The sequence below is a fragment of the Enhydra lutris genome, unplaced genomic scaffold (assembly GCF_002288905.1).
Source record: "Enhydra lutris kenyoni isolate GAN:26980312 unplaced genomic scaffold, ASM228890v2 scaffoldscaffold42, whole genome shotgun sequence".
Classification (NCBI taxonomy): Eukaryota; Metazoa; Chordata; class Mammalia; order Carnivora; family Mustelidae; genus Enhydra; species Enhydra lutris.
Window position 1 is genome coordinate 14,458,952 of NW_019154126.1, and position 24,692 is coordinate 14,483,643.

The window sequence follows — 24,692 nt, forward strand, 5'->3', positions numbered from 1 at the left end:
GAGCCCGATGCGGGACTCGATCCCAGGACCCTGGGATCATGACCTGAGCTGAAGGCAGCGGCTTAACCCACTGAGCCACCCAGGCGCCCCCACATATAACTTCTGACTTACCAAAAACTTAACTCTTACTAGCCTGCTGTTGAATGGAAAGCTTACCAATGAACAACTAATACATATTTTTTGTTAATGTATTATATATATTTATATTTTAAAATTATTTTTATTTTTAATTTTACATTTATATTTTATATTTATAATTATATATTTTATATAATATTTTTATTTTATATTTAAATATAATTCATATTTTTAATATAGCCAGCTAGAGAAAAGAAATGTTATTAAAATCATAAGAAAAATATATTTATATTACTGTATTTATTGTAAAAATCCATATCTAAGTGGATCCATGCATTTCAAACCAGTGTTATCTGAGGGTCAACTTTACAATGATTTTCATAAGGTTAACAGAAACCAAAGAAGATGTATATAGGTCCAGGGGACCTATATACATTAAAATTAAAATTAAAAATAAAAATACCTATGCCAAACATTCTAAAACAAACTAGAACATGAACAATACCTACCTTGTCATCAAGTTGTTTGTACAATTTAGCAATTTCTTCTTCACACTTCCTTCTTTCAGCATCAGTAAAGTTTCCGGTAACTCCAATTGTAGCTGCTGGTTTATCATTGGTAATAGTAATATCCTTATCTACTGCAAAAGCTTCCAAGTTGGCTTTCTCTTTGTCAAACTGCTCATCAATAGGCACTGTCTCTCCTAAAATAAGAGAAAGCATAGTTAATAAACTATCCACCTGTCTAAAATGAATTAAATTTTATTCAATTTCAACAGCTCTCACCAACGTTCTTATCAGCTCAGTCTGAGATTTGAGAAGTTGCAATTACTTTTGACTCACCTCCATCTTCTAAATCCAGTCACCAAATCTTACAAATTTTATTGCTTCCACCCTACTGTAGGAATCTTGCCATCTGTGACTACTATAGCTTCCAAGATGGCCTCTGTGCCTCTATTTATCATTACAGATAAAACTGGGATTTAAAAGATTTTATTAATTTGTAATTGATGATCCCTAATTCTTAAAAAGTAAAAATGGATATGTTTGTTATTTTTACTTAAATTTGTTATTAGTCTCAAATTTATAAAATAGCTTTACATTCATATTCAACAAACTCCAAATGACATATTCATAAATTATTACCATTACGCCATCGGTTGAGTTCATTTTCAAGCCATTGAATGGTATTCCGCAGGGTCTTATTTTTTTCCTTTTCTCTTTCATATTTCTTTTTCCACTGTTCTGCAGTTAATTCTACATTTACACAAACTGTGTTCTTAATTGTTTTGGCCCTAAGAGAAGTAATTGCAGGGAAAAAAAATGTAACTAGAATTAAATATTTTCAATTGATATCCACAGGTGTTACATATATATGAAGGGGTGTGTGTGTGTGTGTGTGTGTGTATATATATATGTATTCTTGGTTATGCAATTTGACTATTCTTGTTAATTATCTTTATAACTAAATACAAAGAACCGTAATTACTATAGTGCTTATTCACAAGCTAAATAAATTTGTGTCAGTTCTCAAATTTGTGAATAGCTTAAAAAAAACAACAAACAAAAACAAAAAAACCTGATGAGGATAAAAAAACAAGGGCCCCTATTTTCCCAATTCATTTGCAAGGATAAATTATTAAAAAAAAAAAAATTACTGTTGAAGGTCAAAGGTAAATCCCCACTACCGACTTTCCCAGGTTAAGCAATTCATATTTGGCTCTCCCATTATGTGAACCTATCACATATGTCAACAGGCTAATACAGGATTATATTTGTCAAGCTTTTCTTTATTATCTGATTTAAATGCTTATTTTCTTTAATGCTTAATTAAAGTTCTCATATAAATTTGACTGAAGTTAACATTTGACTTTGATACGTACTAAAACTTAATTCAAATCCAAGGAGCTTTAAAAATGGACCTTGTTACATTATCTCTCAATTAAAAAGCTGCCTAGCATATTACAAAATGCACTGATTTGAATAATACCTACCTGCATTTTCCTAGACTTAATAAACAAAAGACCTGTCATTTACACTTTGTATTTTAACAACTAACCTTTGACCAAACAGGAGTGTAGATTTTGTTTCAGATTCATTGTACGATGACGGAGAGCAGCAAATTACAATAGTGGTTCTACAGTTGCCACCTAATGAGTCTTGAAGGATTCTTGTCATTTTACTATCTCGATATGGAACATATGTCTATGAACATAAAAAACATAGAAGACCAATGGGTTTCTAAGAAATAAAATTTGTTACAGAAATATGTTACACTTTAAGTAAGTTACAAAGGGATTTTGGTTATTTTAACGGATTAATATTAAGAGGAGAACTAAGATCTACATACTAATACTATAAATTCCTGTAAGACAACTAATTCACACACACTGATTCATATACACCGAATCTTTCACTCAAACATCCGTGCATCTACACATATGGATCCTCAGAAGACAACAAGGAAAGAGAAGATGTGCACTCACACTCCCCTCAGCCAGAGCAGAAATGACATTGCCAAGAGCAGAAAGGGACTTGTTGATGTTCTTTGCTTCATCCAGCACAGCGCCTTCAGCTCCAGTTTTACTAACCTACACATACGATTTCAAAAGAATCAAACAAAATTTTAAGCTTCTTCAAAAAGTTCAGGTCATCAATAGCCAACAAACAACAACACGAAAACCTTCATGATTTTATTTGCCAAGTATTTATTCTAAGCTATAACTATTTCTTGAGCATTAGACTTCTGAGAACTTGGTCAAGTAACTAGGTGCATGACAAGAATGTCAATAAAGAGATAACAAATTTTATTTCAAGTTTGTGCTCTTGAAAATAACAAATTTACATGTACATTTGCCATTTACTATTTATTAACCCCCTCTGCTTCATTAAAAAAGGGGACGCTTTTAACATTTGCTAAAGGATAATGTTGATGTTGTAACTATTACAGACTGAATTTAAATATAAAAGCAAACTTCTTTTAAAAAGATGTGAAATACATATGTTAAAGATAGAATAAAATAGTATGTTAACAATATTGGCCAAAGAAACACCTCTCAGAATTCATAAAAATCAAAGACAGGCTTTGAAGGATGTGTTTAAGACTTAAGTAAAAGGGAAAAGGCATATCATTTTAATCAGAAGAAAAATTAGCAAAACGGCCAAAATCATTACAGAGATCAATTATTAAAATATTTGAACTTATTTTAATTTTTGCATAAACTAGAATCAGATTGGTATATGGTATAGTCTGTAATTATTAAATAATCAACCAAGGGAAAAAAGGGGTACAACCAAACCAGAGAAGACTAATGGATAGTTACCAGTTTTCACAGGGAGCCCACAGCCAGTATGGTAACAGGTATCAAAATTAAGGAAAAGGATACCTAATAAAATTTATAACAATATATGCTAAACAAAATTCTCAATAAAATCATACACCTTAAGTCAAAGGTAACACCTATTGACTGAACTGGACTATGGCACAAATGACAGTAATCTGGAATTGGTTAAGCATTGTCATCAAAGCTTTTAACTCTCAGAAATATTAGCAAATCCAATTTTATAGTTTTTAACATGTTAACAATGAATAATGTCCAAGTCCAAATTCAAGCAAAAGTTTTTAAAAATGCTTACGTATCTACCAGAATATAAAGATTTTACCTTTTCACTACCAGCTAAATCAACCAGATAAAGTTTTCCACTCAGCTTTTGTTCTGTTTGCGTGTTCTCTTGTTTTACATTAATAAGAAATATACTGTGACTCCTAGAGCTATGTTCATTCATATCTGCAATGAAATAACACAAACAACTATAAACAAACATGGCTTTCCCTTACTAATAATTGCTAAAGCATTACTTTACATAGAAATCTAATACAGTTAATCAACTTCATAAAGACATTTTAAGGCAGCTTTGTACCTTAACTAGTGTTAATAAACATCCTACTTACTTGTAACTGCTACATGTCTGTTGGACTTTCCTTCGTCAATGGTATCCATAACTTCATCTGGACTACATACAAAACGCTCTGTGCACCCCTATAAAATATTTTTTGAAGTATGTCAATAGCCTTAAAATTGTTTATCACAGGGCTTTTCTAAACAAGCATTCTGTATTATTTTATAAGTACCTTTACATAGGGAACTCGATTTTTATCTTCATGAACTGAAAGGTTGGTCTTTGAAACTGAAAAAGAAAAATGAAGAGTATCAGCAACATTCTCCTCAACTCAAAAACTAGCTATGAAATAGCTTATTCAATTGATTGTTTCCTTTCCCAAGTGACCTAATAATAGATAAATTTTAAAAATACAACATATGGCTATTAAAAAAAGAGTGCAGAAATAGTAGGAGATTTAAATAGAAACTAATTGAGCAATACAGAATTTTAGGTCCAATGCAACCTCTACCACACACATTTGAAAATAACAATAACCCAGAGTGGTTTAATAGTCTGTCTGAGGGCAGTGAATCTAACTGACAGCTGACAGAAGACAAGGACTCACGACCTCTAACTGTAATTCAATTCTCTAATTACTACCTAAGAAACACAAACACGCATAAATATGTGCTTTAAGTAAGTTATTCAACAAGTCAAAAGCATTCAACTAACTTTAAAAGAACTTTAAAATATACCTGTTTCCTACAATTTAAGTCAATTTCATATAGGTCTCTTAGAAATGATTTCATATCGACTATTAAAAAAAGGTAACATGCTATTTTAAAATGCTAAGAGCAAAATTGTAACTTACCGTCTAACAGGTCCCTTATCTTATCCAAATAAATTTCAAAATATGAAACCTGAAGGTAAAGAAATGAAGGAAAAAAGATTAAAATTTTAAAATAATTTATTCACTTGTTCATTAAAGTTAATGGGGTCCAGACTAGGGGACAGAGTTATCAACAACTCAGCCACAGCTCATGTTTTACCGGGAAGATAGGAACTCTCTAAACTGCTCATGTAACTAAACAGTAATTTCCATTATGTATCTTCATCTAAAATGAATTAGACTCATGAGAACAGTAAGAACCTTTGAGTTCAGGGCACCTGGGTGGCTCAGTCAGTTAAGCAGCTGCCTTTGGCTCAGGTCATGCATGATCCCAGGGCCTCAGCAGGGTGTCTGCTTCTACCTCTGCCTCCCTGCCCCCACCTCCGCTTGCAGTCTCTCTCTCTCTATCTTAAAAATAAAACCTTTACTAGAACAACAACAACAAAAACTTTTGAGTTTAGTAACAAACTCCTTCACTTTTATAGAGAAGGAGGTGAAGACAAAAAAGATTTTGTGACCCTGTTTAAGGTCATCTAATGGTATGAAGAACCCCAGTTTACTAACCCTAATGATCTTTCCACTGTAACTGTCCAAAGAACATTTTTTAAAAAGGAAGAACATTTACTATTTCTTCGAGTAAAATTATTCTAGGTGTAAAACAGAACACAATCTTTCCCCAAGTCTTATACCTTAATATGAAATTCCAAATTTTCGTCCATGGAGTAAATGTAATTAAAAATATCTTGCACTATTCTTGGAATAATCCCCATGCCTTCTGGATCATGAAGTTTACCCTAAACAGAAAATGAAATGAGACTCAAAGAAATATGAATTAAAAGTAAAAATTTTCAATCTACAATTTGCAGTAAACAAGGGACAGTAATTGTAATTGTGGCCATTTTTTGGTGAAAACAGCTCTACAAATACCCCCCCCAAAAATCCAATTCAAGTATTACACATTGGTAATTTAAATACTGCATGTCAACAATAAGGGTTACCAATGGTTCTAAGCCTTTTATTTTGGATTTAGATTATCCATGCTTGTGCAATAAACTTATTTTCGAAAGAGGTTTTAGTCTGTTTCTTCCCATGTCTTTATTGTTCCTTCAAGTCAAATCAACATAAATGCTAGAAATGTCTTTGTTCTCTGTAACTTTATGGGATAAGTAATATGAATTACACTAAAATAAGCAGTCACTTTAGACAGAATGCTCAGATAAATGATAAAAGCAGATGCTTTGTAGCAGCAGCATAAGATAACAAATAGGCTGTTTTCTAGATGAAAGTTTAGGCAGGACCACATCTTACTAATAACAGCACCAAAAACTGTGGAGACATTCTTATTAAAGAGTTGCAGATATTTGGAGAGAATTAATTGCTCTGAATAGAAATGAAAACATATGAAACATTTAAAATTTCAAATTTCCATTATAAAGTAACAGGAAATTTCCATTAATTCTAAAGTGCTCATCTTTTGTGGTTATGCTAACAAAACAAAGTTAAGATAGGATTTCAAGTATATAATGTCATTATTTGAACTCTAGGACTGATAAGATTACAACAATGAGGTTATCTGTATATTATATGTACCAGAGAATCCAATAAAGAGTAAATATGTTTAAGCATGATAAAATAATTTCACAAATACACACTCTATTCCACAAACTACATGGCAAGTACAGATTATAAAACGTTACCTCCATTGTGTGTGTCTTCCCAGAGGATGTCTGTCCATATGCAAATATTGTTCCATTGTATCCTTCAAGTACATCTATGAGAAAATAAGAGATTTTATACCTCAGGGGAATTTTTGTCCTCTAAAAAAGACTCATAAGAAATTACTTAAGAGTCTTAGAAAACACTGAAAAAATTCACATAGATATTAACTCTGTTTCTCATCCATGCATAATAAAATCTGCACAAGAAAATATCTGTGGGGGGGGGCACCTGGGTGGCTCAGTGGGTTAAATAAAGCCTCTGCCTTCGGCTCAGGTCATGATCCCAGGGTCCTGGGATTGAGCCCCACATCGGGCTCTCTGCCTGCCTCTCTGCCTACTTGTGATCTCTGTCAAATAAATAAATAAAATCTTTAAAAAAAAAAAGAAAGAAAATAGCTGTGAGAAGAATGATGAAGAAGATTCAGATTTTCTTTACATGAATATGAAAGACACCATAAAAGTTGAAGTTTAGTTCATGAATGATTTATAAAGACTGAAGAGAAATAAGAATATATTAATAGTAATTTTCTTAGTGATGATCTACCTAAGCAATTACTTTCTCTCGAGCCCAGATTACTTTCTGTGGTCAATGAAACACAAATTTTAAATTCCATTGTTTATGATCATCTCTTACATAAGTGCACATCTCAAATGTCTTTATGTTGTATTCCAAAGCTTTATGTGATCTCAAAGGAAAAATTTTCTGCAAATTTACATACAGATATGAATTCATCTTTACAAATAGGATTGCTGATTAGTGGTTAACTGGTAGTTAAAGCTCACAAACCCATACAATAGTCCTCCTTATACAAGCATCAAGCCCAGGTGTACCTCAAAAATAAATTTTCAAAATACCTGTGAAATTAAAAATGAAACTGTTCTAGCCCTGTATGTACTCCAAGATCTGTCTATAATATCTAAGTATCTTCCTTTACTAGGTTGAAGGGGAAAAAAAAAATACGTAACAAGGTGACCTTTTGATTTTCAGTTTTCAGGGATTTGGTTTGTTCTGTTTTGGTTTTGTTGACAAAAAGGTACTATGAAATTACATTGTATTCCAGAGGAAGCCAAAGTAAAAAGAGAAGCCTCTGTTGGAAATAGCACATGCTAAGTAAATTAGTAAGCAGGCCAATTCTTTTTTAAAACTTATTATTTAAAAAAGAAAAAGAAGGATCTCAACACTGGGCACAACTAACTAGATATTAACAAATTTCCTATAGGCACATTTATTAATGAGAAAAAGAAGGTACTTATTTCCTTGGGAAAATTTTAAGAGAACTCAAATCACATTTAAAATAGGAGGCATTGGGGGTACATGGGTGGCTCAATAGGTTAAGCATCCCACTCGACTGGGCTCAGGTCATGATCTCAGGGTTTCGAGATTGAGCCCCGCGTCGGCTTAAGACTCTTCTCTCCACCTCTAACCCCTCCCCCAACCCACCTTAAAAAAAAAAAAAAAAAAAAAAAAGGGCTCCTGGGTGGCTCAGTTGGTTGGGCAACTGCCTTCAGCTCAGGTCGCAATCTTTGAGTCCTGGGATCGAGTCCCACATAGGGCTCCCTGCTCGGCAGGGAGTCTCCTTCTCCCACTGACCTTTCTCCACTCATGCTCTCTCTCTCTCTCTTTCTTTCCCAAATAAATAAATAAAATCTTAAAAAAAAAAAAAAAAAAAGATGGCACTGCAGTATTTCTGAACAAGAAATTATCTAGAGAACGAAGTATAGACCCTTTCCAATTCACTCCCTTTACACATAATTGTTCTCAGTATATCAATGTCATATCTTCTGCTTAAGGATGTTTTTATCAATCAAATAAAACCTAAGGAAAAAATTCAAATTTTTGTTATATCCATAAAATACTGGTGGGTGAATTAACAAGTGACTCTCAAGATCAACATTTAGTAGCATATACCTATATTATAGTATAGGATATTACAGTATACCTGTGGTTATGTGAAACTATATGAGGGCATTACAGTATACTACAGTATATTACAGTTAGGATATTACAGTATACCTGTGGTTATGTGAAACTATATTATATGAGGGTACCAAGGACAGCAAATGCATACATTTGTTTTGGGGACTTCAAGCATAACCTTAAAAATTTCACATGATTACAGAGATTATGGAATATGTAACATTCAAATACTTACTGAGCACCTGCCATGATCTACACTCCGCTCTTGGTGCAAGAGATATTAACAACAACAGATTAGGCGATTTCCTAATGCCACATTATCACTAAGTAGTTTGACAAACACTTTTATCAATTAGGAAAATAATTTTTGCCTACCTTCAAATCCATCCCTGACTTTACTTTCTACACTGACTTATCCCCAACAAATCTAAACATACAGATAAAGGGAATACATTTTACAGTGTACATTCCTATAACCTCCACCAAGACTCTACCATTAACATTTTATAATTTTACTGTTTAATCATGTATCTATTCATTCATCTCATGTTTTAATGTATTTCAAAGTAAACTAGACTTCAGTACACTTTCACCTAAATACTTCACCATGCAAGTATCTTTAACTAGGATTCATTTTCTAGCTTTATTCCTGAGGTAAAATTTATATACAATGAAATGTACCTATCTTAACCATGGATCTTTAAAAAAAATTATATTCATCTATTTGAAAATCCTAGAGAGCATACATCTATAATCAGGTAAAATTAGACACTTTTTGTCCTGCCTCTTGTTTGCCACCTCCACCATCCTTCCTCTTACACTGCTGTTTTGTGTTGGTCAAAATGATCAAATCTGACAATTTCACATTCAACTTCAGTTACACCATAATGTATGCTGTTACCCACATTTTGATACTCTTCTCATGTGGGTATGCCTTGGTCCATGTATCATCTCTACCTGGAAGGCAACCTCCTTTCCTTCCTACTCTGTGCATCCTTTAAGACTAGCTTAGACTTGGCTTTTTCCTCCAACCCAACTATATAAACCAGTCATCTCATTCTATGTGTTCTTACAGCATCTACATTTAAACATTATACTTATAGTTGCATACTGCAACTTTCAATTTACTTATCTGCCTTCTTCACCAGCTTTTAAACTCCTTGAGGCCAGGACTGTGCTTAACTCCTAGTACAGTGCCTGGCACTTAGCAGGAACTTAAATGCTTGCTGAATGATTATTGCCATTACTAACACAGAGCATCTTTCTAAAGCCTCCCTCCCTCTTTAAAATATACTTTTGCTGTTCTTGTGAGAAACAGAGATGGACAACTATGGGTATGTATTACTTCTCTCATACTTTGTGAAAAAGAAAAACATTTAGTAAGCAAGACAAAAGCATAACACCTTAGAAAAGTCACCTCTCTCTCTGAACTTCCTCATGAGGAAAAGTCCTCATCAGCAAAGGGGAAGGCTTAATTAGGAGAAGGCTACGAAAATTAGAAGTCCTCATATAAAATTATTACTGCTAACATTTGAGAGCATACAATGTGCCAGGCTCTTGTAATTTTTCATATATTAATGTATTAAATCCTCACCAGACTCTATGAAAGGTACTATTTGTAGTCCCATTTTATAGATAATGAAACTGAGAAAAGAGGTATTAATTTGCTCTACTTCCACAGCTAGCAAGATGGAGGTGGGATGCAGACCTAGACAATCTTGGTTTTAAGGACATACTCGTAACCACTGCACTGTACTATCAAGGAACACAGGAACTAAAATAAATATATGGCAGGCCACATCTGTAAAAATTAAAAGTAAATGCTGTGGCAGCCAGTTCAGGTCAGGAAGCTATGGTAGGAAATCTATGAAGACCTGGTATGATGAGGAATCTATGAAGGCCTGGTATGACGGGTAGCATACAGCAAGTATTGAATAAGTGACAATTACTTCATACATGGAAGTAAAAAGATATCACTCAGATTTGGAATTCACTAGAGAATACCAGTGGGTTAGCCTCATTCAAAAAAAAAATAAAGAAGATAAAGATAAAGATAAAAGATAAAGAAAACTTATCTAATGAAGCTACAGAAAGGAAAAAGGAATAGCTTTGTACATAATAAAGTTATATGTGTGTGTGAACATATATATATATATTCACACACACACAAACTTTTACAGAAATTTATGAAACAGTGCTTCAGCCAACTGACAGAGGAGCCCAGACAGTACCAGTTGCTTCAGGTCACCCTTGGCAGCTTGCTCATCAAATCTACATCTCAGAAGAAATACCTACTCACCCATCATTTTGCTGATTGCTGCCTACCAGAAGTTTCTAACCTCGGTCTTCCAACAGGTTTGTTTGCCAATGACTGTCCCAACTCCACCCTGCCATGTTTTTAATTGATTTCCCATCCTCAGACCTCACCAGGAACCCACCACTTACCTCATTTCTTTCCTTAAATCTATGTTTATTTACTGGTAACTCCTCCACATTCATAATCTTGTCCTGGACAAGTCCCACTACCTACTACATCCAATCTCCTCCAAAGTGGTAGAGAGCATTTGGATGGAGACAAAAGGAGAAGTCAGGTGATACTTTTCTAATATAAATTGCAAAGCTGCCACAGAAGCTGGAGACAGTGACAGAGCTTTCTACTACAATAGTTACTTGAACTCTAATTTTGGAGCGTGAAAATACTGTAGGCTATGAATTATCCCAAGTACAATTATTGTTGATTAAATCACGAAAGTAATTTCTTCTCCCGGAAGAGAAGAAACAAGCAGCAATTGGTATCTGTTGTGCTTGCTTCTTCATACCAGGCCCCAGGTAAAGTTCTTTTTCATGAATCCTCTTTAAGTCTTCACAGACCCTTATTTTGCAAAACAAGAAACACAGACATAGAAAGGTTAAGTAACTTCCCAAAAGTCACAGAGCTAAGAAGCGGCAGAACCTAAATTCCAATCTAGGTTTATCTGATTTCAAAGCCTGTGTTCTTATCCACCAGCAAATAAAGGAACTGCTATTCATTGGGGCGCCTGATGGCTCAGTGGGTTAAGCCTCTGCCTTCAGCTCAGGTCATGATCCCAGGGTCCTGGGATGGAGCCCTGCATCAGGCTCTCTGCTCAGGAGGGAGCCTGCCTCCTCCTCTCTCTCAGCCTGCCTCTCTGCCTACTTGTGATCTCTGTCTGTCAAATAAATAAATTAAAAATTTTTTAAAAAAGGGAACTGCTCTTCAGAATTCAGTTCCAAACAGTAAAGCAGGAATTTGCTGTGAAGTAAAAGGACCTGAATTTTGAGGAGGGAAATTTCACTAAATGAATGACGTCATCTTAAAAATTGTAAACAGTAAAGAAATAGAACAGAAGGTAATAGAAACATGTACCTTAGGACTTTAGGACAACAGATTTCAAAGAGTTCTAAGAAAGGTAAGATATGAGACCATTATTATTATTATTTTTTAAAATATTTTATTTGTTTATTTGACAGAGAGCTAGAGAGAGAGTACAAGTAAGCAGAGCGGCAGGGAGAGGGGGAGAGAGAGAAGCAGGCTCTCTGCTGAGGGAGCCCGATGCGGAGCTCGATCCCAGGACCCTGGAATCATGACCCGAGCCGAAGGCAGCCGCTTAACCAACTGAGCCACCCGGGCGCCCCGATATGAGACCATTATTAAGAGACTATGGGGCATGAGCTTTTTAAAATATTCAGAAAAAGACTAATGTCTGAGTAGACCTATACTGCCCAGAAAATAAAATGTTAACAGACAATATAAGACAGAGGGTATTCCCATTTTATTAACACCTTCTTCAATATTATCCTGAAAATGAAACAACAGAATAAACACTGTCAAGAGAGACTTCAAGGCTGAGGTGAGTAAGATAATGAAAAGAACGGTTTTAAGTGAGCTCGAGTTTCTAGTTATAAGAGACTATTTCATAGATAAAAATTTCCCAGCTACCATAGCTGATTTTTAAAAGCCACGGAGAACAAAAGCAACAGAAGATGACTAACTTGTAAATGTTATATTCATTTTCATAAAGGAAAAATGATGGATTTTTGGTACACCAAAATTTCACTGAGGAAAACCTACAGTTGAACTAACCTCATTTCCTGTACCATGACTTCATAAAAGGACCCAAGTTTTTCATCATATTCTTGTTGACATGTTGACAAAACTAAAAACCAGCGAACTGTACAAGAGACTCTGAAGTTGGCTGACTACCCAGTACAACTTTTAGAAGACTAGGTTAAGGACCACAGCCCATCAAGCATCTTATAAATGATTTAGAGTAATATTTTTCAAACAACAATGTCTATAAATAAGTTTAGCAGAATTTCAAAATCCTACTGGATTTGGATTAATTTCAATAATCCAAATATGCTGAGAGCCAACACATATCCCTAATAAGATAACCATAAAAACAAAACTCAAAATATAATCAAGAGCTAAAATGAACAACAGGGAATCCACACTTTAAAAGTTTAAAGTCAAGGGCCCCTGGGTGGCTCAGCTGTTAAGCGCCTGCTTTCAGCTCAGGTCATGATCCCGGGTTCCTGGGACTGAGCCCCACATTGGGCTCCCTGCTCTGTGGGAAGCCTGCTTCTCCCATTCCCACTCCCCCTGCCTGTTTCCCTCTCTCGCTGTCTGTCAAATAAATAAATAAAATTTAAAAAAAAAATAAAAGCTTACAGTCAAATTTAGAAAACTCCAATATTCAAGTATAGAACAGGGTTTAATGTTGGCTCCAGCAGATGTGAAAAAGACCTTAAACACTTAAATTGCTCCTGAGCTCATGAATCAATACCTTAGTATTTTTTAAAAAGTAATGTAAAATCTTAGCCTGTACTGATAAAAAAGTACATCGAAATACGAAGAATGTAATATAATTATGTTCTGTAACAGATACACTTGGAAAACTATTTGATGTCTACAAACAAAAGATGACACTGCCTGTTCTTCTTTGTTGCAATCATTTATAGAATCAAGTTAATTCTCCAACAGCTTTTATGAGTTTTTCAGCATCCAGTCCACTGTCTCTCACTAATACCATTCTTGTTCTAATTCTTGATGGTTCCGGTGTCCATGTAGCAGATTCTACTAAAATACCTAGTTTTTTCCAGATGCCAACTAACCTCTAGACCTTTTCATTACTACCTACACTGCCTTCCTAATGTTAATTAAGTACCTACCTCCTATTATTCCTTCTAGTACCCTGATTTCAAAAAACATTTGAGGGGCGCCTGGGTGGCTTAGTGGGCTAAAGCCTCTGCCTTTGGCTCGGGTCATGATCCCAGAGTCCTGGGATCGAGCCCCACATCGGGCTCTCTGCTCAGCGGAGAGCCTGCTTCCTCCTCTCTCTCTCTATCTCTCTCTCTCTCTCTCTCTCTGCCTGCCTCTCTGCCTACTTGTGATCTCTGTCAAATAAATAAATAAAAATCTTTAAAAAAAAAACAAAAAACAAACATTCGAGCCCACAAAGACTGTAACAAAGTAATCTTACCACTTCCTCTCACTGTCCCTCAAACCCATTCCCTCCACCTGTATTCTCCTTCCTCTCATTCACCTTAGATTCCATGGTTCACTATTATCATTCTCTTGATTCATCCTCAATTCTCTTGCCCTTCTCCCCCTCTTTTATAATCGCCTGGCAAAACCCCAACTAAGTAAATTCAGCTCTTCTGGCAGCTAACCTCAAGTGGGCCCTTGGCAATACTGCCACATTTCTTTAATCCATTCCCTCCTACTGCCAGACAACTTCACTCCTTCTCCTAGAACTGCCTACCCCATCTTCATTCTGGGCTAACTTTGTACCCGTGATCATAGACAAAATGGAATATGAAGATAATATCTGTATTTTCTTCCATCACACCTATAGACTTAGTTCTACCCAAAAACTCTACCTTTTCTCCTCTTACTGGATGAACTGTTTGTGCTCCTACTTAACCCTAACCTATTCACCCTTATACTGAATTCCATCCCCTCCACTCTAGGGAATGTTACAAGACAGGTTTTTGCCACAATCTAAGAAGTACTTTCTAACAATTAGAGCCGACAAAAAGTAGAATAAATTATATCACAAAGTAATGGCTATTTAACTCTAAGATCCCTTTGACAAAAGGGATTTATGTAGTTATTGGAAGTCCAGATAATCACTCACACCCTCTCGGCTCCAGGGTTCTATGGTTTTAGAAAGTATTAACTTGAAAAAGCTTAGTATAAATTAATAGTATTAACTGGAACGTACGCACTTTTCTCACCCTTGGTAACCTCTGTTAAATTCTTCAAGTGTTTTTCTGTTGAACACAAGAGGAGTCTTTGGGGAAGAAAGAACAATGGAATGGAAGAATGACCAATTGCTACCATTTTCTACTACTTTTTAGAAACCCATTTAACCATTTTGTAATCATTCCCAAACTGCTGCATTTCCAGAACTGCTACCTTAAAAACTCTCTTGGGAATATCTAATAGAACTGCATCTTCCAAGAACAAGTGTGTAATGCTAATATTCTTATACTACCTTTCACTAAGTATTGTATAAAAATTATATCGTGGAGGGGTGCCTGGGTGGCTCAGTCAGTTAATCAGCTGCCTTCAGCTCAGGTCATGATCCCAGGGTCCTGGGATGAAGCCCCACATCGGGCTCCCTGCCCAGTGGAGAGCCTGCTTCTCCCTCTCCCTCTGTCTGCAGCTCTGCCTACTTTGTGCTCTGTCAAATAAATAAAATCTTAAAAAAAAAAAAAAATTAGATCATGGAATTTGAGCAATAATGTGTTTACTAATTGTATCTGATCTTTTCATTATTTAAACAACTGTCTTCTACAATTAACTAAAAAAAGGAAAAATGAAAAAATTGGGTAATGGGCAAGATCACAAAATTTTACTTATTGTTGAGACAACAGCATGTTAAATATATTTACCTTTAACAATCTTCTTTGCACAGTCATTATACACTTGCTCTTGAGAGGTGTTTGACTGGAACACTCGGTCAAACGCATATGGCTTGGACTGAAAAACAGAAACAAAGATTTCAACTACACAAAGTAAAGGTGAACTGACACTTCTAAGTTCCTTTAAAGATGTCATCATATATTTTAACCTTCTAAATAGGGTACCTACTATATATATTACTTCGTGTCACAGAATCTTGTGGAAAGGACCTTAAGGATCACAAAGTACAAATCCACTAGAATGAACTCCACAAAACCAAAAAGGTCTATTTTTGTCTTTGTTCTATTTCCAGGGCTTACCACTACTATAACAGGCACTCATATATTGCTGAGTGAATTTTATTTAATGACTGTCTACTCTGGCAAGTACTAAGACTATACCTTCAATAATAGTATCATTTTGCTGATAAAGAAACTAGAATCCTGAAATGTAAAAAAGGTGTTAATGACAAAATTTAAATTTAAATTCAAATCTCCCACCAATTCAGAGCTCCCTCCACTACTCCCATTAGGCTTTTCATTTTACTGCAATAGCTTTTCAATCATTTCATTCATTTAAAAATTTTTATGGGATGCCCAATATACTAGACATACATCTCGCTAGAATGATGACCAAGACAGAGACATGCTTTAGTGGAGGTTAAGTAACAGTGGGACAGACATTAAGACAAATAATTAAGTGACTAGAATTCTGACTCATGCAACAGAATGCTATGAGAGCATATAAGAGAAGAACCTGAATCTGGGAGAAGGCAGAAGAATGCCAGGGAACCACTCTGGAGAAGGGATATTTAAGAACTGAAAAAAAAAGTAGCACCTAGCTCATTGCTTGCCTCTTCAATACTAGTCATGGGAGGGTGAGTGCAGGAAGTACCCTAGGTATTGGACGCATAAATCCTAAGGCAGAGGGCGCCTGGGTGGCTCAGTGGGTTAAGCGGCTGCTTCTGCTCAGGTCATGATCCCAGGGTCCAGGGATGGAGCCCAGGATCGGGCTCCCTGCTCAGCGGGGAGCCGGCTTCTCCCTCTCCCTGCTGCTCCCCCTACTTGTGCACGCTCTCTGTCAAATAAATAAATAAAACCTTAAAAAAAAAGAGAGAGATCCTAAGGCAGAAACGAGGCTGCAAATTGCAACAAACCAAAAGTTAAGTTGGAAGTTATGGAGCAAAGCTCCAATGTGACAACACAGCGAAAAGGGAAATAATATCTTAATATTATTTTGAAAAGTTCTGACCTTGTGCGTCCCCTGAAAGGATCCTGAGGACTCATTTAAAGAACTGACAGTCTGAAGTCGAGCCAGAGGGATGGAATGAAAAAAATTAGAGTATAGCATCCATGCAAGTCAAGGAAAAATTACTGAGGGAGTGATTGTGTCAAATATAGCTGTGAGGTCAAGGGAAAATTGAAAAATATCCATTTAAAAAGGTTAGAGTGGAAAGAGATTAAAAAAGAATGGGAAGTAGGGGCACCTGGGTGGCTCAGTTCTTAAGCATCTGCCTTCACTTCAGGTCATGATCCCAGAGTCCTGGGATCAAGCCCCATTGGGCTCCCTGCTCAGAGGGAAGCCTCCTTCTCCCTCTCCCAGTCCCCCTGCTTGTGTTTCCTTTCTTGCTGTGTCTCTGACAAATAAATAAATAAAATCCTAAAAAGAAAAAAAAAAAAAAAAGAATGGGAAGTAACTAAGTAGAGAAATCTGGCTGTGGGTCTAAAGACTTTTTTTTTTTTTTTTTTTAAAGGACAAGATCTGAGCAAGTTTAAATGTTGGCCGGAACAATCTAGTAAACTAAAAGAAAAAATAACATATATACATGTAAGAGGAGAGCAAGGAGGTCTAGTATTTAAAAGTATATGCTTGCTCTCTACCCTTTCTTAAAGGAAAGGAAGGAAGCTAGACCTTAAATACAAAACAATCATGACCATCCAAAAAATCCTTAACTTTATAGAATACTTTCTAGGCCTCTGATAAAAAAGACCTTACTTTTTAGGAATTATGCTTCACAATCTCCTTCCCCAAAACTTGGAATAACAGTTACAATGAAAAGTACAATGAAACAGATAGTCCTAAATGGCTATCCAAAATCATTAATAATTCTCCTTCCCTTTGCAGCTTCCCATTACATAGGCTGGGAAGCTAACTACCTAATAGCCTAGTCTCCTTGCAACCAGTGGCCACATGACCCATTTCTGGATACTACAAAGTGATGGTCTGCTGAGGGTTCTTGGGAAAGGGTTTTGTTTTTTTGATAAAAAGGACCATCTCAGCTGTAGCTGCCCTTTCTCCTTTCTGGAATGATGGAGCTGTAGCATCCATCTTAAAAACATGAAGAAAAATCAATAGCTTAAGGATGACAATAGATAACAGAGTCAGTAAGCAGCAGCACTAGGGGCCTATCTCCAGACTTTTAACATGTGAGAATAATAATCTCTTATTTAAACCACTATTTGTTGTTTGTTTGCCCTCTGCAGCAGAAAGCATTGTTAAAGGATATACTATGATGACTTCACTTTGGCATCAACTAAAAGTTGGCATCTTAATGTATGACTATTCTTTGCCTGTAAGACAAACATAAAAGTGTCCTTTTAAAAAAAAAGATAGATTGATTTATTTATGTGGCAGAGAGAGAGAGACAGACAGGCAGACAGACAGACACACACAGAGAACACAAGCAGGAGGAGCCAGAGAGGAGAAGCAGACTCCCCACTGAGCGGGGAGCCCGATGTGAGACTCAATCCCAGAACCCTGGGATCATGACCCGAGCCAAAGGCAGCCACTTAATGACTGAACCACTCAGGCACCCATAAAAGTGTCCTTTTGCTAAAATTCTACAAAGACATTAACCTTCAATTTTACAGGTGCAACTAAAAAAGAGATAATCTATTCTTTTAGTGATTATACAAGACGTATTTGTGATAAACAATTTTTAAAACACAAGTACATTCAAAATAACAATCAGCAGCCAGAGATAAACCACACTAATTTTTTCTATGTGAAAAGAAAATAAATTTTCCTCTTCATGTATCCAGCAAACATTTATTTAGCACCTGTAAGGTATCAGACATTGTAAATGAGTAAAAGAATTTTAGAAATGTTATTTAATTAGTACAGACTATAGGGTTCAAAGAACAGAAAATAAGACTGGGTAGAATCGTGGAATATACGGCTCCTGGGTGGCTCAGTCAGTTAAGCATCTGCCTTTGGCTCAGGTCATGATCCCAGGGTCCTGAGATCAAGTCCTATGTCCCTGGAATCAAGCCCTGCATCAGGCTCCCTGCTCGACAGGGAGTCTGCTTCTTCCTCTACCCTTCCCCCTGCTTGTGCTTTCTCTCTCTCAAATAAATAAATAAAATCTTAAAAAAGAAAAAAATCTTGAATATAAAGCTAAGAAACTGTGTAATATAGGATCAACTACAAGTGGTTCAGTACTGTTAACAGAACTGAAATGGAAACAACCTCTAGCATTAAAGAACTCACGAACTGGCAGAGTCAAGAAGAGACTGCAACTAGCTAAAATACTCATTTAATATAAATGCATAAAAATATACTATGAAAATATACTATAATATATTATGAAAATTTAAAAAATGATTAACTCAAACTGTGCTTGCAAGAAGCAAATTAATCACTAGAAAACAGGCAATTTAGGCAATAGCATGAAGACAACTGCATCCTTCCAAAAGAAATAATAACATACTTAAATAAACATTTAATAAATATAAAGAACAAACACTACTGAGCTTGAAGTTATCCCATTATTACATCAGTAAAAAGAGTGGTCATAAACCATTTAGAAAGAAATATACCAAAAATAACGGGTAACAGAGACACCCAGGTAGCTCAGTCAATTAAGATTCTGCCTTCAGTTGAGGTCATGACCCCAGGATCCTGGGATCGAGTGAGTCCCACATCTGGCTCCTTGCTCAGCGGGGAGCCTGCTTCTCCCTCTGCCTGAGGCACTCCCTGCTTGTGCACATTCTCTGACAAATAAATAAAATTAAAAAAAAAAAAAAAAAAAAAAGAGGGTAACAGTAAAACTTGCCTAAAAAGTACTTTATGCAGGTGTTTACTATGGCATTCCTTATGGCAAATATGCAAACTAAAAAATAACTAAGGTGGGATTAAGTGTTATATCACTGTTGAATCAAAAATTAAGTGCTAAGCATTAAGTTGACAAAAATCTTTTAATTCCAAAACTAAACTATAATTTTGGTATGTAAGGTAAATGTTTAATTAGAGATCTAGTCATGAAATTACTAACTGATAATAGCTTCCTGGAATGAAAAACAAGACTTATGAAATATAAAAATTACTTCTAATAGTCTACAATTAAGGGACATCTCTTAACCAAAACTTTTCAAATAAATTAAAGAAAGGAAAACTCATGATCTGGACATCCGTATCTTAAAAACCTGGTTCTCGGCCTTGAAATGTATATTATGTAGTCTTATTTCTATGAACCTTCAAAGATACTTCAACTCATAAAATACATTCACATCTGACAGGCTTCAAAGGGACAAAACCAAATAGGAATAAGCTTATTTGAACTGCAACCATAACTTAGATTTTTTTTTTTTTCTTTTTAAGATTTTATTTTAAAGTAGTCTCTATGCCCAACATAGGGCTTGAACTCACAACCTTGAGGTTAAGAGTCACAAGATCCACTGACTGAGCCGGCCAGGGACCCTATATCTTAGATTTCTTTTTCTTTTCTTTTTCTTTTTTTTTAAGAGATTTTTATTTATTTGAGAGAGAGAGATCACAAATAGGCAGAGAGGCAGGCAGAGAGAGACAGGGGGAAGCAGGCTCCCCGATGAGCAGAGAGCTGGATGCGGGGCCTGAGCCGAAGGCAGAGGCTTAACCCACTGAGCCACCCAGGCGCCCCTATATCTTAGATTTCTTAAGTGAAGTGGTTCCTGTCTATATCTGGAGAGACCAGGCTGAACACCAAATCTGTTTATAAAGGTCACCCTCCTTAGCAGGAATATACCTTTCTCTGGAATTCTGAATAGTGACCCTCAGATCACATGGGATTGTATCTTACCAGACTTTGCTTAGTCTGACAATGATTGTTAGTTAACATACCACAATTGTACAGGTATGTGATGAGGGCTTCTTCTCTCTCTAAGATTTATTTGAGAGACAGAGAGCCCGCCTGTGCATGCATGCACATGTGCGAATGCTCATGCAACCTGGGGGAGGAGCTGGGGCAGAGAACCTTGTGGAGCCTGAGGCAGAGCTCAATCTTGGGACCCAGGAGATCATGACCTGAGCTGAAAACAAGAGCCAGCTAGGCTGGCTTCTTCTCTTTTAATTTTCACTCTTATGGTAATGATGATCAAACACCATAACATCGTTCATTTGAAAAGAGAAATCCTGTTGAGCTATAGACAAGGAACTAGACAAGATGATCTAATTAGGTTTTACTTTCCTTTAATTTCAATGAACTGCAACAGCCTGTTGTTGGTTCTGACAGTCTCTTTGGTATACCATATAAGGAACCATGATTGGTCAAGATACTTAACAATACAAATATGCACGCTCCACTTTTACAATGCATAAAAGAGTAACTTTTTTATTGATTTCTTTTTTTCCTGGAGTTTTCAGCAGGCTTATTTCAACTACATAAGGTGTTACCCTTGTCCTCTTTTGTGGATAACAAGTTCTCTTATTTAAAGCAAATTCTATTTTTATCAAGTAAAGGTTTTCCTTAATAATTCACTTATTTCATTTTTGTGATGTGGTATTTATACCTCTTCAACAAGCACTTAATTACCCAAAAAAGGTGTATAAAGACTGTAAAACATAGAGAAACACTACCGGATTACAAGATTTGCCTGCCACAGGATCATATTATATGATATTATATTATAGCCACTAATGTAACAGGAATAAAAAGTTTGGACAAAAGTGAACTTAGATGAAAATGAGAATCCTTAGAAATTATTTTCTACAGGAGCACAGACTATATCTATAATTCGATCACATTATAAACTAAAATACTTACCCTTTTACATTTTGATTTAATCATAAGATTGTATACAAAATGTTTTAAGATCACGTTTAAAATAATTTAGTTTTAAATGCCACATTGCAGCAATTCTTTCTTAAAACTGTTCATGTGGAATCAGGATCCAGTAAAATGAACAAAACAAATCTAGAGATTTTTAAAATTTTAAAATTTCACTCTCCCAACTATCCCTCATAAATTTTCAACAGCCTTTGAAAAAATTCATTAAAAAAACTGAGACGTCTTGTAACCAATAACTTAGTATGTGCAAAAGATTAGCTTTTGAAAATAATGAAGTAAACATGCTGCCTTACATTTCTTAAGGCTAGGTGGCTCTGCCTTATTTCTGCTTAAACTAAAAAAAAAAAAAAAAAAAAAAAAGACTAAAAATGCTTACCAGTTTACCTAAAGGCCAACTGTTTATTACAGATTCACAACTCAATCACTTATCCATTATTTCTATTACCATTTACATTTATTTACATTGTTCAGGAAACTTAAATAAGAACTTTTAAGAACTTTATTCAAAGGAAACAACCTAAAATACAAGTGTGCTTACTGTGGTAACTGTTTTCTTTTAACTCTTTCCTCCTATGTCTTATTTGGGCAGAAAGCTGCCTTCTCAATGTATTTTGGGAATCCTATCATTCCAACAAATGAATCTTGGTAATACTTATAGATTTGCTTAAACACACACAAAAATCTGCAAAAATAAGATATTCTTTATACAAGTCTAAAAGGAAAATCGTTTTGATGTATCAATCACTGTTGAGCAGCTGAATAATCACAAAAACTATGAGAAACTAGTAGCCAGTTTGCCAACTAACCCAGGCCTTGCAAGCTTCCTCTGATTCCATGTCAGAGATATCCTAAAGGAAAAGGATGACTACTGTGCTTAACTTCGTAGTGTTACCAATGTCATTTATCGTTTTTCTCATGAACTTGTTAACAAAAAAGCCAGCCCACAGTCTTCACACAGTAGTAGCTGGCAGTTGTTGGTAATCTAATGACTTCTTTGCCAAAGGCCTACAGAGCAACAAAGAGCTATGACATTCAATTTCTAAAGCTGAACTGTGCAAACTTTCACATAAAAATTCTTAAAAGAACTTCAATCCTGTCTTGTATGTCAATGCTCTTCACCATCAATGTCCCATCTCCTATGACCCCCTTTGTCGTTTTCCCAAACTAAACTGTGCAAACAATATGCTAAATATGGAATGCCATCAGAGAAAAAAAAAAACTAACATTTAGATTTTGTACCATGATAGCAACGTAGAAAAAATTCTGCCACAATGGCATTACCAAAAAAGATAGATTTAATTATTTTAATCACAATTCACTGTTCTGTAAGCAGTGTCGTACTACCCATTTTAACCTTCCTGAACTGGGGTTGTAAAACATTTGCAGACACCTTTCAATACCAGAGATCAGACCCAAAATAAAATAAGTTAAAAAAAAAAACAACAACCTTACATTCTGGTTTCCCTGACAATAATCGACCAACTCTGGTCATGTTTTATACCACAAAGGACACTATTTCTCCATCCTTGAGATTTATCAAAACCCATTTTTCTTCAAGGTAGAAGTCGGGATCCAGTACTAACAAGAAATCCAATTTACTGATCAAATTTATTTTCTTTTTAAAGCTTGAGTCTGTAATACCCTGATACAAAGTTAACACTCATTGCTATACTGCTACCCCATAAAACCCAGTAAGAGTATATAGGTCATTCTGGGCACCTATTTGACCCAGTCTGGGTTGGCCAGATCAGCTAGAAAACTGAAGAAAATTGATCACTCCTATTTCAAAAGAGAACTCAGTCTTTTTACAGTCGTCGATTCGCAATTTTTAATAGTTAACATGAGCATTCATTCATCACTCAAAGGACGGGTGGGTGAACGTAAGAGATACAGGTATATTTGTAGTCGTTCGATAATTTTTCCTCCTCCCGAGAGAGAAATATGGTTCATCACGTAGCTGTGTCTTCTGTTTCTATACAACTAGGTATGTTTACTACTTAAGGTACAGTAGGGCTGGTCTTGAACCTCAACATTCTTAGCTGAACTTTAATCCTGCACGTGTTACAAATGGTAAACTCGGGGGTAGTCCAAAACACCAACAGCAAGTGCGCACATACAAACAGAAACAGATGCAAATATGCACTAAACTCTCCCCGGACAGTTCCTCCAGCGCCCCAGGTGGGGGAGTGTCCCAGACGGAGACCAGGCGCCTCCCTTCTCTCGGCACTTAAGACCGGGTGAGGGCGATCCAGGAACACCCGTGGAGCTGCGCAGTCTCCCTCCCCAGGGTTATTTGAACCGGCAAACTCTACCGGGGGGCGGGGTTGGGGACACCACTGCTCGTTCTCAATTCTGCACCCCGCCACTTCCCAAAACTCCGGGCCAGCCAGGCGCAAAGAAGCGGGACAGAGGGTGGGGTCACTCACCGCAATCATGACCGTGTCTTCTCCCTGAAACTTGGCGATGTACTTATCGCCGCGGTTCACCTCAGACTCGTTGAGAGGTCTGAAGCGACACATCACTTTGATGTTGCACTCGGCCGGGTCCGCCATCTTCCTCGCTGCCGGGGCCGGAGGCCGGGAGCCACTCCCCGCCGCTCGGTCTGGAAGGAAGCGGGCCCGAGCTGAAAGTAAGGGTCGCGAAGGCCGAGAGAGTCAGCAGTCTGCAGCGCCGCGCTTCCCCCGGCGGGAGTGGCCGGGAAACCCGGACTCGAAGCACCGGCGCCGGTAGCCGTCGCCCTGAAGCTCACTTCCGATCCATCATGGCAGCCATGGCGGCGGCGGCACGGGTTAGAGAGTCCGCGGCTCCTCAGCTTCTCTCTCCTCGGCCTGGGCAAACTACAGGGGCTCGAGAGGATTCCAGAACCCGGGAAAGTCGCCCCCTACTTCTTCGGAGACAGCAGGCCGGGCACACCTTTTGCCCGCCCGGCTGTCCGCTCGCCGGCTCGCCGGCAGCAGCCCGATCACTCCGGAGGCCGCAGACCGGCGACTGGGCGTCGGGATGGGCGGTGCGCGGGGAGCACGGCGCAAGCGCGGCGGGTCCCGGCTTCCTGACAACCAATCCGCGTCCGCGCCCGACCGCGCCGCCGCCCTGCCGCCACTCTTCGCCCAGGGGTCGCGGATTCAAGTTTTACCGGACGCTCACTGCCAGAGGTGCCTTCCGTTACCGCGCTGCCTGATCTGAGCGCAGAATTTCCCAGAGCGAAGGCAGACGCGCTTAGCTTTCTTTTTTTCAGGG

At 36.9% G+C, this 24,692-nt stretch overlaps 1 protein-coding gene across 1 annotated transcript in view; it reads right to left on the reverse strand.

The window, feature by feature from the left end:
• Positions 1–24,469, reverse strand: part of LOC111155551 (kinesin family member 5B) — a 46,473-nt gene extending 22,004 nt beyond the window's left edge. Inside the window, exons 1-12 of the mRNA XM_022515766.1 lie at positions 23,882–24,469; positions 15,403–15,490; positions 6,546–6,619; positions 5,538–5,642; positions 4,831–4,879; positions 4,210–4,265; positions 4,030–4,117; positions 3,741–3,865; positions 2,564–2,668; positions 2,137–2,282; positions 1,224–1,372; positions 588–781 (exon numbers count right to left, since the gene is read on the reverse strand). Of these exons, the coding sequence (XP_022371474.1) occupies positions 588–781; positions 1,224–1,372; positions 2,137–2,282; positions 2,564–2,668; positions 3,741–3,865; positions 4,030–4,117; positions 4,210–4,265; positions 4,831–4,879; positions 5,538–5,642; positions 6,546–6,619; positions 15,403–15,490; positions 23,882–24,007 (1,305 nt within the window). The 5' untranslated portion in view covers positions 24,008–24,469. The remainder of the gene's footprint in view (positions 1–587; positions 782–1,223; positions 1,373–2,136; positions 2,283–2,563; positions 2,669–3,740; positions 3,866–4,029; positions 4,118–4,209; positions 4,266–4,830; positions 4,880–5,537; positions 5,643–6,545; positions 6,620–15,402; positions 15,491–23,881) is intronic.
• Between the last annotated feature and the right edge of the window lie 223 nt (positions 24,470–24,692).